The following is a 17,451-nucleotide window of genomic DNA, read 5'->3' on the forward strand; positions in this document are numbered from 1 at the left end:
AAAAAGTACTTTTATTCTTTTTAAGTTATCTCAAAAATATCTACGATTAGCTAAGATTACATAAAATTTTTTAAATGAAAAAAATTTCCAAAATTTTTGATACCGTAGAACAGTGCGGCCAAATGCACCTTTGTCAGGCCAAAAGTCGAAAAAACAAGTTTTTAGTTGGGGTTTTTTTGTCATTGGGGTGGTTAAAGAAAAGCTCTAGGAGATAAAAAATTAATATAGTAAGGTCCCTTGCCTCATGTGCCCTTCATAATTTTAGTTTGAATGAGGCCATCACACGAATGGCACACTACCGTAGGAAAGATCGACTAGTAGGAGTTTCCGTTAAACACGTGTCAAAGTTTTTGTAATCAAGCAAATCAAACGAAACAAAATGGATTCTACAGCTGAAGGTAAGTATAATACGCAAAATCAAAATCTGAATGTAAATTTCTAAATAGTAAATTGTTAGAAAGTGATATGTAAGGACTATTTTTTATTATTAATTTGTTAAACAAAATTGATGTGATTGAGTGAAATTTTTGTTCCTGCTTTTTCCTGTTCTCTAAGCTATTGGAGGTAATAAGTCAAAGTATTTTTTTTTTTTTTTTTAAATTCAACTTTAGGGCAAAAATTCTCAAATCGCATAGTCGACGACCAAATATGTTATTAAATATTTTTTAATGGGTTCCGATAATCCCGCCCCTGGTATGCCAAAAAAATAAAAAATCCCATTTTTGGGATTTTTCAACACGTTTTTGGGAATTGCGGGATTCCTGATTACAAATTTAAAAATTGGTTTTTATTTTTTCATTTTCAATAGAAAAATCTATATAACTGTAAAATTTCATTAAATAAAAGTTTAATTTCAATTGGAAAAATTTCTATCTTTGCCAAAACTCAATAAAAAGCTTTTTTTGTTACATATGTATATATTTCAATTGCTTTTAATTGTCAAAAGTTATATACATATATTTTTGAAATATATGAAAAATCCCCTATCCATTGATGTATAACATGTATACCTAATGTTTTTAATGTGGCAAATTATCTAGGGAAAATATAACAACTTACAGAGATCCTTTTAAAAATATAACATACCGGAGGTGTCCTACTTTGGGGACCCCTGGTCACGCATTTGGTAAGCCCATAAGGTCCAAGCTCAAAACTTAAAATCGACAATACTTCTTCTTTGCGCACTTATTGAAATCGCGCTAATCGTCTAGAAGTTACAGATTTATTTCCCTCTATTTTTTTTCTATACCACAGTGTGGAAGAACTTGAGAGATGATTTTGCATGATGCTTGAACGCTATAAAAGAAAATTATTTTTGCACCGAATCATTATTTGGGATGAGAAATGGATCCATTACGATAACCCGATAAAAACTACTGGTAAAAACTATTAATGAAGTAGTTGGGAAGTGTTGACTCAACCGCTTTATAGTCCAGACTGTGCCCCGTCCAAGTAATATTTGTTACGATCGATACAGAACACAGTCTGTGGAATAGGTTTCACTTTGAACAGAGTATCCAATAATAGCCTGATTCGTTTGTGATCTCAAAGATGAGCAGTTCTTTTGGTTCGAAATGCATATATTGCCAGAAATATGGGAAAAGCTGATAGCTAACAATGGCCAATACTTTGAATAAATTTATTTTGTACAAATGTCTCAAAATAAAAGCTACAAATTTTAAAAAATCAAGCATATTTAAGTCACTCACCCAATATAAGTTTGACATTCTGTTAATAATTTCTACACTTTTAATTTGCAACCTCATAAAGTACACAGAGAAAACAGATTTGTGATAGCAACCGAATATGTTGACAATCGAATGACACGGTTGCACATATAGAATTTTTCGGTTCTATCAACAGAAAGTCAGTTGACAAAGAAGAACTTCGGTTAAAGCAACCAAACATTTGTTACCCATTTTGAAATTTTGTAGTCACAACTGTAAAATTCGGTCACTAATGTAGAATCATTCGATTGACAATAAATTCGAATGCTATCACGAATCTGTTTTCTCTATATCCATTTGTATGTTGAAACCTACTATCCGTAGCCACCAAATAACTTACGTACATGATTGATACCTCAGTTTATCCACTATAGTTGGTCCTTGTTCAGTTGATATTTAAACTCAGGAAAATCGACTTACAAATAGACGAGATATAAGCAAAAAATTAGATTCCAACTGCTCCAGGGCACATTTAGCAAATACACGTTGTTATCTATGGTTGTTTACCTTCAACTCCTGGGTCAGTTGAAAGTCTCGACGCAAAATTCACCAAGTTGTGATCTGCTTAAGGCCGGGGCCACGCAATGAGCGGCTAACGACGAGCGTCAGAGAGATGAGTGTCAAAAAATTAAAATATATAAAATACTACTGCTTAGCCGCTCAGAAATACAGCTATTGCTTGGTCGTTTCAATAGTATTTCATATGTTTTAATTTTTTGACGCTCATCGCTCTGACGCTCGTCGCTAGCCGCTCATTGCGTGGCTTGGGCCTAAGGCAGAGTTCTTGTAAGCGAAATTTATTTCCTCGGATTTTCCTGAACACTCTCAGTGACATTGATTTCGGCAGATCTTGCGTTTCGTTTCGTACAGCTGTTGGTTCACAGGAAATGCTTTTTGAAAGGAGAGCTATGATAGCAACCCCTCAGCCTTATTTGAAGGTTTTCAATGCTTTTTCTAAGGAGAGCTCTGCTAGCCACTCCTCAGTCTTATTGGAAGGTTGGCTCTTAGTATGTTGTTTTTATTGTTCTGTTTGTAGAATTTCCACATATGTACATTTTCACAAATTTAGTTAAAAATACCTAGTGTGACAGGTAATCTGTCAGTGCGGAATAAAATTCGTCTTTTATTATTAATAAACAGAATTGTAAATTTTATTAAAGTGGAAACATGTCATCATATTGCTATGAGTCAGACTGCGTGCCTTAAAATCATTTCGCAAATATATTATTGTGATAATGATTTAATTGAAATTACTTTACAGGAAATAGAAACTATTGAATCACACATACCTATTCTAGTAAAGCAATCTGAACACAATATTTACTATTTCACAACTTATGCAAATGCATCAATGATTCTAAGAAATATATTTAACTAAGTACATGAAACCACTGATCAGAAAGTGTTTTTAAATGTGGTTACTTCGAGAAATAAACTCAAACAAAATAAATTGTTAAAAATAAATATTTAAAAAAACACACATACGATTCCCTTGAATTTTAATAGTGACGATGAATAAATTATAAACAGTAAAGCTGTATGTAGCTGCTTTATCTGTCATGTTCTTAGTTTGACTATTTCGGATTAATAAGTTTTCTCCTGGAACACAAATGTATATTAGGGTGGCCCTTAATAAACGAAAGTTGGAATTTGGCCATTCTCACCCCCCAGTTTGGTGAACATTAGTAAAAAAATCATCCTGAAAAAATTTTAGGTAAATCGGTTGGGGTTAAGACGTGCCGCAAGCCCTCTGAAGTTTTGAGATGCATTTACAAGGGGAAAAAATTCATTTTTTTCAGTTTTTGTAAAAATTTTGCCATTAAAAAATTACTTTTGTAATTCAATTTAAAAGAATCGAAATGTGTACGTAATTGTCGTTCTAATGAGACATAAAAAACTGAAATCGGTTAAAAAATTTTAAAGTTATTAAAAATTCGCCAGGCCATTAACGTGTCTCAGGCCACTAGAACAAGAAATGTTGGAACAAAATTAACATATTTTGAGAAATATTAAAATAAAAGCTAATTTTTACTTAAAATATGTCCATATTTTCTTGTATATGAGTATCTTGTATACGGTATCCAACGAAGACAAAAGTCTTCGTTGGATACCGTTAACCTATTCTTAGGTATGAACAAAAAAAATTAATTTTTTTAACGGCAGTTTCAAAACTCCATTTTCAAATTTTTAAAAATTTTGTTAAACAAATTTCAGAATTTTTTGATCATCTCATTGGGATTTATTAAGAGTATAATAGGGAATTAAATCGTGAAAAAATTATGAAAATATCTCTTATAGTTTTTCCGTACCTGCGATTTAAATTTTGAAATTTTCGAGAAAAACCAATTATTTGGCAATTTTTAGGCCAATGAGCTCTATTTTCTTACTCTTATGAATTTTAAGCAAAACTTAATTAGAATATTATAGTCAAGATAATTCTAAATATACTCTGAAACTTTTACTAAAATCAAAAAACGTTAACCCTTAAATCGTGAAGGTCAAAGGTCAAATTTTTCAATATTTGGAATTTCTCTTGGAAAGATTTTGAAATGTTCGAAATGTTGTATATTTTTGGGCCGATTTTGATGAAATTTAACAAAAATATAACACAAAGCCTAGTATTTACAAAAGCAGCAGAAAAATTTAAATTAACCCTATATTAGTAAGGAAATAGAGCTCATTGGCCTAAAAATTGCCAAATAATTGGTTTTTCTCGAAAATTTCAAAATTTAAATCGCAGGTACGGAAAAACTATAAGAGATATTTTCATAATTTTTTCACATTTTTATTCCCTATTATACTCTTAATAAATCCCAATGAGATGATCAAAAAATTCTGAAATTTGTTTAACAAAATTTTTAAAAATTTGAAAATGGAGTTTTGAAACTGCCGTTAAAAAAATTAAATTTTTTTGTTCATACCTAAGAATAGGTTAACGGTATCCAACGAAGACAAAAACTCATATACAAGTAAATATGGACATATTTTAAGTAAAAATGAGCTTTTATTTTAATATTTCTCAAAATATGTTAATTTTGTTCCTACATTTCATGTTCTAGTGGCCTGAGACACGTTAATGGCCTGGCGAATTTTTAATAACTTTAACATTTTTTGACCGATTTCTGTTTTTTATGTCTCATTAGAACGACAGTTACGTACACATTTCGATTCTTTTAAACTAAATTACAAAAGTAATTTTTTAAATGCAAAATTTTTACAAAAACTGAAAAAAATGCATTTTTTCCCCTTGTAAATGCATCTCAAAACTTCAGAGGGCTTGCGGCACGTCTTAACCCCAACCGATTTACCTAAAATTTTTTCAGGATGATTTTTTTGCTAATGTTCACCAAACTGGAGGGTGAGAATGGCCAAAATCCAACTTTCGTTTATTAAGGGCCACCCTAATGTACATAAGTTAAAGTAATAATTAGTTGAATATCAATTTATATAAAGGAGATCCCAAATACTAGGTAAGATCACTGGTTCAAAGTCATTCGCAAGAACCAAAAATATTATTAAAAGACCCACCTTAAATGATCGATTCAGAATCACTTTCTAAGTCGATTTAACAATGTCCGTCAGTCCGTCCGTCTGTCAGTCCGCTGACATGTGAAACTTGTGTGTTAAGTAAAGGTCGCAATTTTGAAGATATTTCGTTCATTATCGCACCCAGCCCCATACAAAATTCCTCCCAAAATAAGACTCAAAATTTTTTTTAAAAAATATTTTTAAAGAACGGAGTTTTAAATTGGCATATTTTTGAATCTAATTGAGATATTGACTTGAAATTTTTTTTGTAAGACCAAAAATTAACTTATCTAAACAAAAAAATATAGCTCGGAATAAATGTGGATCAAATTGTTCTTAATATTTGCAATCCTATTAAAATTTTGATATAAATTTTAGTTTTAGAAACTCAATGAATATGTAATAAAATCTTTATTTATTAACGAAACTCAATTTCAGCGTTTTTTAAATTTCTCATTCTAAATAACAAGGTGTAAAAAAACTTGTCAAAAGGTCAAAGGAAATCGCGCAATTCATACAAATTGGAGCGAAAATCCCAAAAATGGTATTTTTTACAATTTTGCCTATAGTGTCCACATTTCCTTCGGGGCTGGGAAAATACTTTAGAAATAAATAGGGAACACATCAGGGTTTCCAAAGCTGCTTTCCGTTTGCTGATCCCTGCTTTGGGATTTGAGAATAAGTGGCCCTAAGTTGACATTTTATAAAAAAAATTGGTCAATTTCCAAAGGGCGTAGGGCCGACATGTTCCAAAAATAGGACATGTTTTTTATACCAAAATGTTCTCCGTAAAGAAGCTTTATAGAAAAACATAAAATTGTTATATGTTCTTAAAGACAGTTGTTGTTTTTTAATAAAAAAAAGAGTAAAGTCACCATTTTGTCCAAAAAACAGCAAAAATATACTATTTTTTGAATTTTTAAATTGAAAATCGGTTATTTTTGGATTCGTAATTGATATTGCTCTGAAATCTTTTGTATGTTGTTGATAATTTAGTTGTCTAACTAACAAAAAAAATTCGAGTCCATTCGGTCCAAAAGTGCGCCCTATATTTTTAAAAAAGTGGACCAAGGTATGGCAAAATTTTAAATTTTCAATTTTGAAATGCCTATAACTAGGAAATTATAAGAGATAAATAGCACACGCAAGCATGTTTCTTCAAGATCTAGCCGAGCGCTTTCCAAAAATTTTACATGTCGAAGGTACCCTAATTTGAGCCCCCATAGCGCCGCTCCTGGAGTATTTGTAGGGCCCGTTTTAATAACTTAAACTCGAATACTCCTTGGCTACGCCCAATTCAAATTTTATCCCGGTCGGACCAGCCATTTAGAAATGCCAGATTTATTTCCAAAAAATTTCGATTCTGCCCCACTGTGCCTGAGAACCACCAAATTCATGTTAATCGCTCCTAATATTTGTTTTAATACTCTTTTTGTTCTCTGTAGAAATTTTGTTTATTAATATTTATATTTTCTTTTATTTATTTGGTGTGACCATACAAATATTTATTTTGATTTTAAACAATTATATTAATGACAATTTAAAAAATGCATTTTTTTTATTTAATTAATAATTTTCAAAATAATCGAATTCTATTTTTATGAATTGTTTGTTTTCTTTTTTGTATTATCATATACATACAAGCCATTGTAAATACTTTTGAATTTGTCATTGCTACGAAATTGTATTTGAATTTAAATATAACGGTTTCTAATGGCTGGTTTAAAGTTGCATCATGTTTCTCAGCCTTTATATTTCTGGAGACTTCTAATTGTGGACAAAATAAACAATAGCTGACATAACTGTGGACATTATTAACATAGCTGTGGAACATACAAAATTGAATAAATGCTTTGAGTTGATAATTGTAGAAGTAGAACATTCATGAAGCTACTGGAAGGAAGATGGCAATACACAGCGAAATAGTGGCTGCGGTTGCAGTCGGTGTTTTAGTTTATGATAAGCGCTGTTAGAGTTAACATCAACTGCATTCTTGTACATTATAAAATGAAATTTAAGTGTGTGTATTATTGTGAATTATAAACGTTATGTATATAAAGCAGATCCCAAGGTTAGATCACTGGTTTGCAGCCATTCACAAGACGTGCGGTTTTGTTGATTTCATAATTCATTATACCCTACACCACCATATGGTAAATTGTGTTAGTGCTGATGTTTGTAATTCCCAAAAATATTAATCCAAGTCGAAGCCTATTGGAATTGGTTGAAATCATTTAATTATATCACCTAGTCCCCATAGAAGTGTCTTAGCGAAATAGGACTTTTTTCACTTGAATGAGCATAAATCTTTTATTAATATTGGTATCTACTAAATTCACCACAAATAAGTCTCAAATAGAAGACAGTTACTCGACCTAATTTCATTGCGATAGGTCCATAATTAGTCATACCTCCTATATAGTCGTCTTCCGAAAATTATTCACTAAAATTTTTTATTGAAATTTTAAAAGAAAATTGATTTGGTCATTTACTCAGTGTAGGGTATTAAATGGTCGTTCTTGATCGACTATACTTTCTTACTTATTTTACCATAAATACATTCTCAAGAGTGATGTTTTTAATACCAAATTTTTCGTAGCTTCTGAGCTACTTATTCAAAATTTCTCCTAAACATTTTGTATACTCAGTTGTTTGCATGTTATGCTTTATGACTAATATTGAAAAATTCTTTTTTATATACATACTTAGTTTAGATCTTCGCCGCTTTATGTTTTTTATGTCACCAGCACTTAAATGCTGATAAGAGCCAAGTTTTTTTAAAGCTTTTTCTTGAGGTTATTAGATTAGAATTAAATCTAAATATAATTGCAAATAAATAGGCGAATAATGAGTAAATTGAGCAATATTAAAACACTTACCATAACACAATGTTAGCCGTGACATAAACAGAAAAATGCAAAAAGTTAAAAAAATTGGAAAAAGTAATTTTAAGATCATAACTATTATCATAAAATATCATATAGTCGTAAGATGATTTTCAGGCATGACCATAATACGTTGTGAAGTAATCATACAATGATCCAAAGGAATCATAATATGACCCAAAGTTATAATATTGTGACGTAATAATTTAGATAAATTCACTGACATTTATTGTTATTCGCTTTAGGAAAGCTTATATTATACAAATAAAACCATAGAGCGATTGAAAATTACAGACATTAAAAATTTACTTCTAAAAATATAGCCGTTTAGTAGTTTAAAAACTGTAACAACTTGATATTTATTTAATACTAGTTGATCGCCCCGGCTTCGCCCGGTAGCATTTTCTACTGTTACTTCTTCAAGTTTCTCCAACCCACTCACACCAGCCTGTTCTTATTTATTTGCAAATAAAATATCTAAATTTGTACTGCATACTTTAGGGAGCTTTTTTATTACAGTTGACTGGACTCACAAAAAAGAATTTCCGAGTTTTACCCGGAATTTTTAATTTTTTTTTTCGATTCAAATAAAAAAAATCAGCCAAATCGCTCCAGCCGTTCTCACGTGATGACATTACATATATGGACCATGTCATTTTTATATATATAGATGTACAAGAACAACAGAATTAAATAGTCACTCAGTGTTATTATACATGTTTATAAATTCGCAGAAATACAAACACACTTTATAATCTACAAGAATTCACTTTAAGGCACTCAGTTGATATTTATTTACACAGCGTCTATCATTAACTAACTAACGACTGCAACCTCTGCCACTATTTCTACACACGCCATCTCTCGTGAACATTCCACAATGATCTTTGACGGACAACTACTATATTCGAAGTCTAGAGCTTTCTAAGTTAATAGCTCTGTTCAATAACTAAAAGTTGTTACTAGTTAGTAACAATTTTTACTGGAAAAGCGTTCATTAACTCAAAAAACTTGCAAGTAGAGAAAAAATCAAGAGCGTATAAATTTTAGAGAGTGTTCTCTCGTTGCAAACTATTACAAGTTCTATTTGGAACTCGTAATAGTTAGCAGCTTATATTTCAAATGTTTTGTATTATTGTTTATTTATTTACAATTTTATTTTTGTAGTGAAAAAATGTCAAAAAAAGAATTATCAATAAAATTGAAGAAAATGTGAGTATTTATACATTTTAAAAGGAATAAAATAAGAAAATTGTGTATATAAAACAATTGTTACTGGAAAAGCGTTCATTTACTTTTTACTATTATTGAGAATTTAAGAGAGTAATTTTGTAAATTTTGATTTTATTCTCTCGTTGCAAATATTTACTGGGAAAGTAAATGAACAGACCTAATGTTTAAACATTCAGTGTTGCCATACTTTGAAACACTGCTAACAATTACCTGCTATCAACATTGTTGATAAGTAGAATATTCTACTGATGGAAATGTTGCTGACAGTAGCTACCGACCGTTAAATTCAAATTGCTAGTGAATATTCGTAACAATATCATAGCTTAGACAAACACTAATGTAAAATAATAAAAATATTTGTTTGCATTTAATAGTTTTAATCGTTATTTAGTAGTTCGAAAAATAATAATGTTTAGGTGAACCACACACAGAAAAAACTATTTCTTAAACCGTTTCAATTCAAATATTTGTCACATATTGAACTGGTTTCAATTATTTCATAATTAAATCAACTAGTCATTTGCTCTAAAACAAAATTTTCTTATATTTTCTATTGAATTTTAAATTTGATTATTTTGACAATTGAATATACAATTTTCGTTATTGGTTGAATTTCAAATACAAAAATTATTGAATAGATAATTTTCGTAATTGAAAACACATTTTTGTTATTTTTTGTGTTTCAATTACGAAAATTATCTATTCAATAATTTTTGTATTTGAAATTCAACCAATAACGAAAATTGTATATTCAATTGTCAAAATAATCAAATTCAAAATTCAATAGAAAATATAGTCAAAATAATCAAATTCAAAACTCAAAATTCAATAGAAAATATAAGAAAATTTTGTTTTTGAGCAAATGAATACTCGAATTAATTATGATATAATTGAAATCAGTTCAATATGGGATAAATGTTTGAATTGAAATATAATTTTTTCTGTGTACTCATATTTATAATTGCGATGAAAATACAAATTTTTACAATAGTGAGAATCCATATCAAAACGGACAGAAAACTGCTATTTTCAGATTTGACATCTTTGATATTAATGAAATTTACAACACATATTACGTTTGCAAAGCATTCCTCAAATCAATGCTTTTTCATTGGAAACCCTTTTCATTTCCAAAAAAAAACAAGAGAGCTATATTCGGCTGTGCCGAATCTTATATACCCTTCACCAAATTATACTTCTAAATAAAAATTTTAAATATTTTTAGGTAAACGAAATTAATTTTTTTAAGTTTTTTCATTTTTGGGATTTTTTTTTTTTAAATTTAAATTTTTTTTTTTGGTTTTTTCATTTTTTTTAAAAAATTTAGCGAAAAAAAACTTTTGGTGAAAAAAAAAAATTGGGTTAAAAAATATTTTTCCGATTTTGACCCATTGTAGGTCCAACTTACTATGGTTTTATATACGTCAATGCAAAGGTCTTTGAAATATCTATGTATCATTAGATATCCATACTGTCTATATTAATGATTTAGTAATCCAGATATAGGTCAAAAATCAAGGTTGTCCTGGTTTTTTCCTTATATCTCAGCCATTTGTGGACCGAGTTTGCTGATTTTAAATAGAAAACTTCTCGAAAGCATGTCTGACAGAATTATTGAAGATTTGGATCCCAAAAATATCTGGGTTCTTCAGATAATTGATTTCAACAGACAGACAGACGGACATGGCTTAATCGACTCCGCTATCTACAAGGATCCAGAATATATATACTTTATAGGGTCTGAAATGAAAAACGGAATGACAAACTTATATATACCCCTCTCACGATGGTGAAGGGTATAAAAAAATATCGAAAATTTAAAAAAAATTTTCAATAAAAAAATATTTGAAAATTGAAACATTTGTTAAAATTGTCTAAAATTATATACACATGATTGAACATAAATTGAACACAACATAATTTTTGATTCCATTTTAAAGGCAAAGATATCCTTTAAATGGTTTGAATAAAATTGTTTACTTCCAAAAGGTTGAAGGTCAATTTTGGCATTCTCATGGATCCTCCCAAAAACTAAATTATTGTTGAAATTAAAAAAAAATAATAATTATATGTGTACGAGAACAATATGTATTTACAAAGAACAATAGAATAGTTGACGAAAATATGCCAAAACATGTTTTTTTTCTGCGTGTATGACTAGACTATGACTAGGTTATGACTAGACATATATGTATATAGTTAAAGCTATGATCAGCTCAATGTATATTATTGTGGTAGGGGGAGATTGTTTAGATTAATATATAATATTTTTAAATCCGCCACCAATAACATGAGTATATAATGAGTTTGTCATTCCTTTTGCAACATATCGAAATATTGCTAGTAGAACCAAAAATATTGGTCTGTCTGTCTGTTGTTTTCACGATAGGGCCTCGAGGCCCTTGCGTTCTTCCAACTGCGAAATATTTGGAAATCAACCATTCAGTCACAACTAAAATAGACATATTCAAGTTCTATCAGTTTTGATTTATAGCTGCAAATCGTGGCTGACAACAAACTGTAAACTACATGGTTTTACAAACCGCTGCTTGAGTTACATTTTGAAAATCTGGTGGCCAAACGTCATAACCAACGACGAACTATATATAAAATACAACATTGAGCTTATCCAAATTATTATTAAAAGAAGAAAGTGGAAATGAATGGGGCACACTCCAATCTAGGGTCGCCAATCCCACAAGGCAATAGAAGAATAGGTCGTCCAAAGATCACATGGAAAAGAAGCTTGCTTAAGGATATCGAATATGATCGGATGAAATGGTTTTATTAAAACATATTGATGGTGGGTATATAAGATTCGACACAGCAGAATATAATACCCTGACTTGTTAATATTAACTTCTGCGGTAGATTTTAAAAATGTTTCTTATGGAACACTTTCGAAAATAACTTATGACAATTCACATCATTACATGTTAGTCATTCTAATTACTAATAAAATAAAATCTTTAAATTAAATGAATATAGGGAATAGTTGAATTTAAACGTTTAACAAAGCAACAGGTCTTAAAACGTACTTGCTAAAGGCAAAATGTTATTTTGGAAACTATATATCATTTTAAGTTCTGGCTCTATTTTGGTTTGGTGTAATGTTTGTACGAGTCTTGCTAGGATACCAGTCCAACAAACGTTTATGCTTATTTTTGAGAAGGTAAGTCTTTCTACATGTACTACGTTTGTTTCCGATAAAGTGGTAGATTTTTTCTAAAAATCATATTATTTATCAAGCGGGTTATGTTCTATAGAAACAAGTATTTCTATAGAAAGACTTGGCTTTTCTATAGCAAAGACTTGTCTTTGTTTGGACTTATCTTTACAAACATCAAATGATAGAAAACTTTTCCATAGAAAAGTCAAGTGAACGAAATTTGAGCTAAGAAAAATAAATTAATTATATAATTGGGGTATTCACACGGTCTACTATTTGATCATATTGTTATAATGTCCTAATATATTTTGATAGTTTAAACAAATTTTTGTTGTGTTTCAAACTAATAACACTATTTGAACTATATTTATTGTTTTGTCATAAAATACTTTTTTTGTTTAAAACACAACAACAACTATTTTAATATATTAGGACATTATGACAATATGATCAAATAGCAGACCATGTTAATACCCCAACTATGTATTATTCTTTCAGACAATATACGAAACAAAAGTGGTATCTTCTTGTTGCGAAGGCTATCTTTTAGAGAATGAAAAATGTATACCAATTTGCTCGAAGGGTTGTGAAAATGGCAACTGTGTGAAACCCAATCAGTGTGAGTGCGAAAAAGGATATAAGTTTTTTGGCGAATCTCGTAATCGGTAAGTTATTGACTTATTACTTATTTTATCTTCAGTTCTAAGTCTTTAAAAAAATACAAATTATATTTCATTATTGTTTAAAACAAATACAATATAATAACACTTTCCAACAGCATTTTTGGAACAGACCAGCGACCCTATAATTCTGAAAGGGCATGTTGGGTAGATCATTTTTGTAGAATAAACTTATAGTCCAGCTGGTCTGAATTTTTTTTTTACAGTGCACGGTGGTAAATTCCGGCCAAAAATGTTTTTTTTTTGTTTTTTTTTAATTTTAATAAAATTTTGATGGTAAATTTTTCTTAACACTTCAAAATATAAAGTATCATTATTATTTTGGCTATAAAGTAAATATGTGGCCATTTATAGAGCTGTAAATTCAAAGGTTTTTTCTTGTCATTTTAATATTATAAAAATTTGATTTTTTTACTTTTGAATCGAAGTATCCTGTGCTTTTTTATACCCTACACCACCATAGTGGGGAGGGTATTATGCGCTTGTGCAGATGTTTGTAACGCCCAAAAATATTAGTCTAACACCCACCTTAAAGTATACCGATCGACTTAGACTCACTTTCTGAGTCGATTAAGCGATGTCCGTCCGTCCATCTGGTCGGCTGGCTGGCTGGCCGGCTGTCCACGTAAACCTTGTGCGCAGAATACAGGTCGCAATTTTGAAGATATTTCGATAAAATTTGGTACATATTATTTTTTCGCCTCAAGGACCAAGCCTATTGAAACTGGCTGAAATCGGTCCACTATTTCACCTAGCCCCCATACAAATGTCCTCCCGAAATTGGACTTTATCGGTCATAAATGTTTAATTTATATATGTATATCCACAAATTCCGCTCTAAATAAGTTTTATATACACAAAATTCATGTCACCAAATTTTGTTACGATCCGTCCATAATTAGTCATAGCTCCCATATAGACCCGCTTCCGAAAATCACTTTAACGTGCATAAATCGCTTAAAAATGTTGGTAAACACACAAAATTCAACATAGTTAACTTTAATATAGACACGACCTAATTTCAAGGCGATCGGTCCATAATTGGTCATAGCCCCCATATAACCCCACTTCCGAAAATCACTCAAAAATATAGATTATTGAAATTTTAAAAGAAAATTTTTTTTTGCTCTTTTACTTAGTGTAGGGTATTATATGGTCGGGCTTGACCGACCATACTTTCTTACTTGTTTTAAAGTTTTTTTTTTGCAAATTAGCACATGTTTTCATAAAATAGTTAGCAGTTAACCATTCCATGTATTTATTAAGGAGTTTTTGCGTGTTCTTTTTATATAGAAGTGTAGTGATTAGGAACTAGTTTTAAATCTATAGAAACTAAATTCAAAAAAAGTTTCAAAGGTCAGAACAAATTAAATGGGGCTATTAGAGGTCAAGTGTAAATTACATCTAATACTATAAAGTATCAAGAGTAAGTACTATAAATTTCAGCTGCAATTATCTGCCATTCCAAAAACCAGAACGATTTCAGTGCCTTCATATTTTACATTTTTTTTTTGTATTTTTTGGTCAATTTCAAAAATTATGTAAGTTTGAGAGTTATTTACGTCTATGCTGAATTGGCCAAACCATGTATTTGTATGTCGAAATATTTTCAATGGATTATTTATGTTATATTTAATTATAACCCTAATTTAAGCCATGTACAAAAATTACATACTTTTTTCGATACTTTTAGAACGTCCATGCTTTTTTGGCCAAACCCTGTATTTGAACATCGAAATATTTATCGATCGATCGGTTATGTTAATCTTAATACAAATACAAAATTTCAAACATTTTTATGAAGAAATAAAGAAGATATGTATTTTTGGCCGGAATTGACCAACGTGCAGTGTTTCAAAGTTTTAATTTTTTGATCGAAGGTAGCATTATACTAACTGAAAAAAATGTTGTAAGTTAATATCCGAGAGAATTCTTATGGTCAGAGTTATATTATGGAATTTTATGGGGATGATTTTTGTAGAAGATCTTAACCCCCTATCTCATATCCTTAGGGGTTAAATTGACCCCTTTTTCGAGAAAATCGAGAAAAGTCCTTTCAAAAAAGACATTTAAGGATTAAAATATTCTACGAAACTTTTTGTCGTAAAATTTCATTGGGGGTCACCAAAGACATAAAAGTTGTAAATAGAGCCTCTAGAGCTCTATCTAAATTCCATAAAATTCCATAATATAACTCTGACCATAAGAATTGTCTCAGATATTAACTTACAACATTTTTTTCAGTTAGTATAATGCTACCTTCGATCAAAAAATTAAAACTTTGAAACACTGCACGTTGGTCAATTCCGGCCAAAAATACCAACCAAAGGGCAAAATTACACGTCACCTTGGGTCTCAAATTTTTTTAAAAAAATCTCCAAAAATCCAAGTATGATCCGAATGAGCTGAAATTTAAAATATAAATAGTCCATAAGGAGATTTTCAAAATATATCTAAGTTATGTCTTTTAGTTCAAGAGATATTTAGGTTTATTTATTTTTTTTTTCTAATTCTGCTCTATATTTTTTTGGTTTTTTAGATATGGCGGGCCTACGAAGGTTCGAATTTTTTTTTTTTAATATTACCTATATTTGCTATAAAATTTCGAAAACAATAAAAATAACATGCTAACAGTTATCTCATCCCTATAAAAAGTTACACGCATCCAAAGTTAGAACATGAAAAAATGGCCATATTTTTAACGTTTTTTCAAAAACACATTTTGCATGGAATGTATAAAAAAATTTTAAAATTTTTCCAAAGGGAGCAAGGTTTGTGTGCCTCCTGGTGAAAAAATATAAGCTTTTTGTATAAGTGGTTGGTATTGTTGAAAACCATAGGACTTGAAGCTTAATAGTTGGGTGAAGTGAAATAATTTTCTGAATTTTTCAGACGTCACACAGTGGTATGAGAATAAAAAAAAAATGGAAATAAATCGGTAACTTCTAAACCCTTACGCCGATTTGAATGAAATTTCACATGCGCAAAGAGGTAGTGTAGTCGAATTTAAGTTTTGAATTTGGACCTCATGAGCCCACCAGGAGCGGGACCAGAGCTTCCCAAAGTAGGACACCTCGGGTATGTTCAATTTTTAAAATGATCCTCTTTCTTCGTTTGTGTTACGATTTAAAAAAAATTGCACATTTAGAATCTCCTCGTCGAGCACTACATAAAACGTCGTAGCTATCAATTATCTCTTATAGCTTAGGAGATATTCGCATTTGAAAATTTAATTTTCAACATTTTTACCCACCCTACTCCAGTTTTTTGGTGACCGCGGTTCCAAATATTCCCCGATTTTATCCATTTTTCTTTTATAGAATTAACAATAGATCAATAGATAAAGAAAGAAGTGTTTAAAAATCATGACTGAGTCCAAAGTTATATGCATTTGAATATAAAAAAATTAAAAAAGGCGATTTTTCGCAATTTTTTTGGGAAAAAAGTACTTTTGTTCTTTTTAAGGTATCTAAAAAATTTCTAAGAGGATGTATAATGAATTTGTACTTTTTGAAAAGCTAACTTTACACCAAATACTTTAGATGGAAAAAAACATTAATAATTTTTGATACGGACATGATCAGGTCCATTAAAAAAATGACTATTTTTTATGTAAAATTCAACTTTATGGCATAAATTCTCAAATCGCATACTCGATATCAAAATATAGTAACCTATTTTAAATGGCCCAATATATTCTTAATTATTTTGTAAAGGGTTCCGATAACCCCGCCTCTGGTATGGATATTATAGCCAAAAAACTAAAAAATCCCATTTTTTAACTTTTCAAAACTTTTTTGGGAATTCCGGAATTCCTTATTACAAATTTCAAAATTTGTTTTAATTTTTCCATTTTAAATAAAAAAGTCTATATAAGTGTAAAATTTCATTACAAAATATTCATAAATAAAAATTTTATTTCAATTTGAAAAATTTGTATCTATGCAAAATTCAATAAAAAGCATTTTCTGTCATATTTTTCAAAAAAGTATTCCATGAATTTTTTAATTGTCAAAAGTTATATAGATTTTTGAAAAGTATACAAAATTCTCTATCCATTGATATATAACATATCTACCTTATGTTTTTTACGTGTCAAATAAATTAGGGAAAACTAAACAACTCGCTGAGAATTTACCTAACATAGAAATTCATAAAAAAGCATGTTGCCTACATAACAACATTTTTATCAATGTAAATAACAGTGCTAGGTAAATTCTCAGCGAGTT

General features: G+C 29.9%; 1 protein-coding gene across 1 annotated transcript in view; it reads left to right on the forward strand.

Moving 5' to 3' along the window:
- The first annotated feature begins 379 nt into the window (after positions 1 to 379).
- LOC135950858 (fibrillin-1-like) overlaps positions 380 to 17,451 on the forward strand; it is a 29,293-nt gene continuing 12,221 nt past the window's right edge. Inside the window, exons 1-3 of the mRNA XM_065500382.1 lie at positions 380 to 398; positions 7,319 to 7,326; positions 13,041 to 13,197. Coding sequence (XP_065356454.1) covers positions 380 to 398; positions 7,319 to 7,326; positions 13,041 to 13,197 — 184 coding nt within the window. The remainder of the gene's footprint in view (positions 399 to 7,318; positions 7,327 to 13,040; positions 13,198 to 17,451) is intronic.

Source organism: Calliphora vicina, chromosome 2, assembly GCF_958450345.1.
Source record: "Calliphora vicina chromosome 2, idCalVici1.1, whole genome shotgun sequence".
Lineage (NCBI taxonomy): Eukaryota > Metazoa > Arthropoda > Insecta > Diptera > Calliphoridae > Calliphora > Calliphora vicina.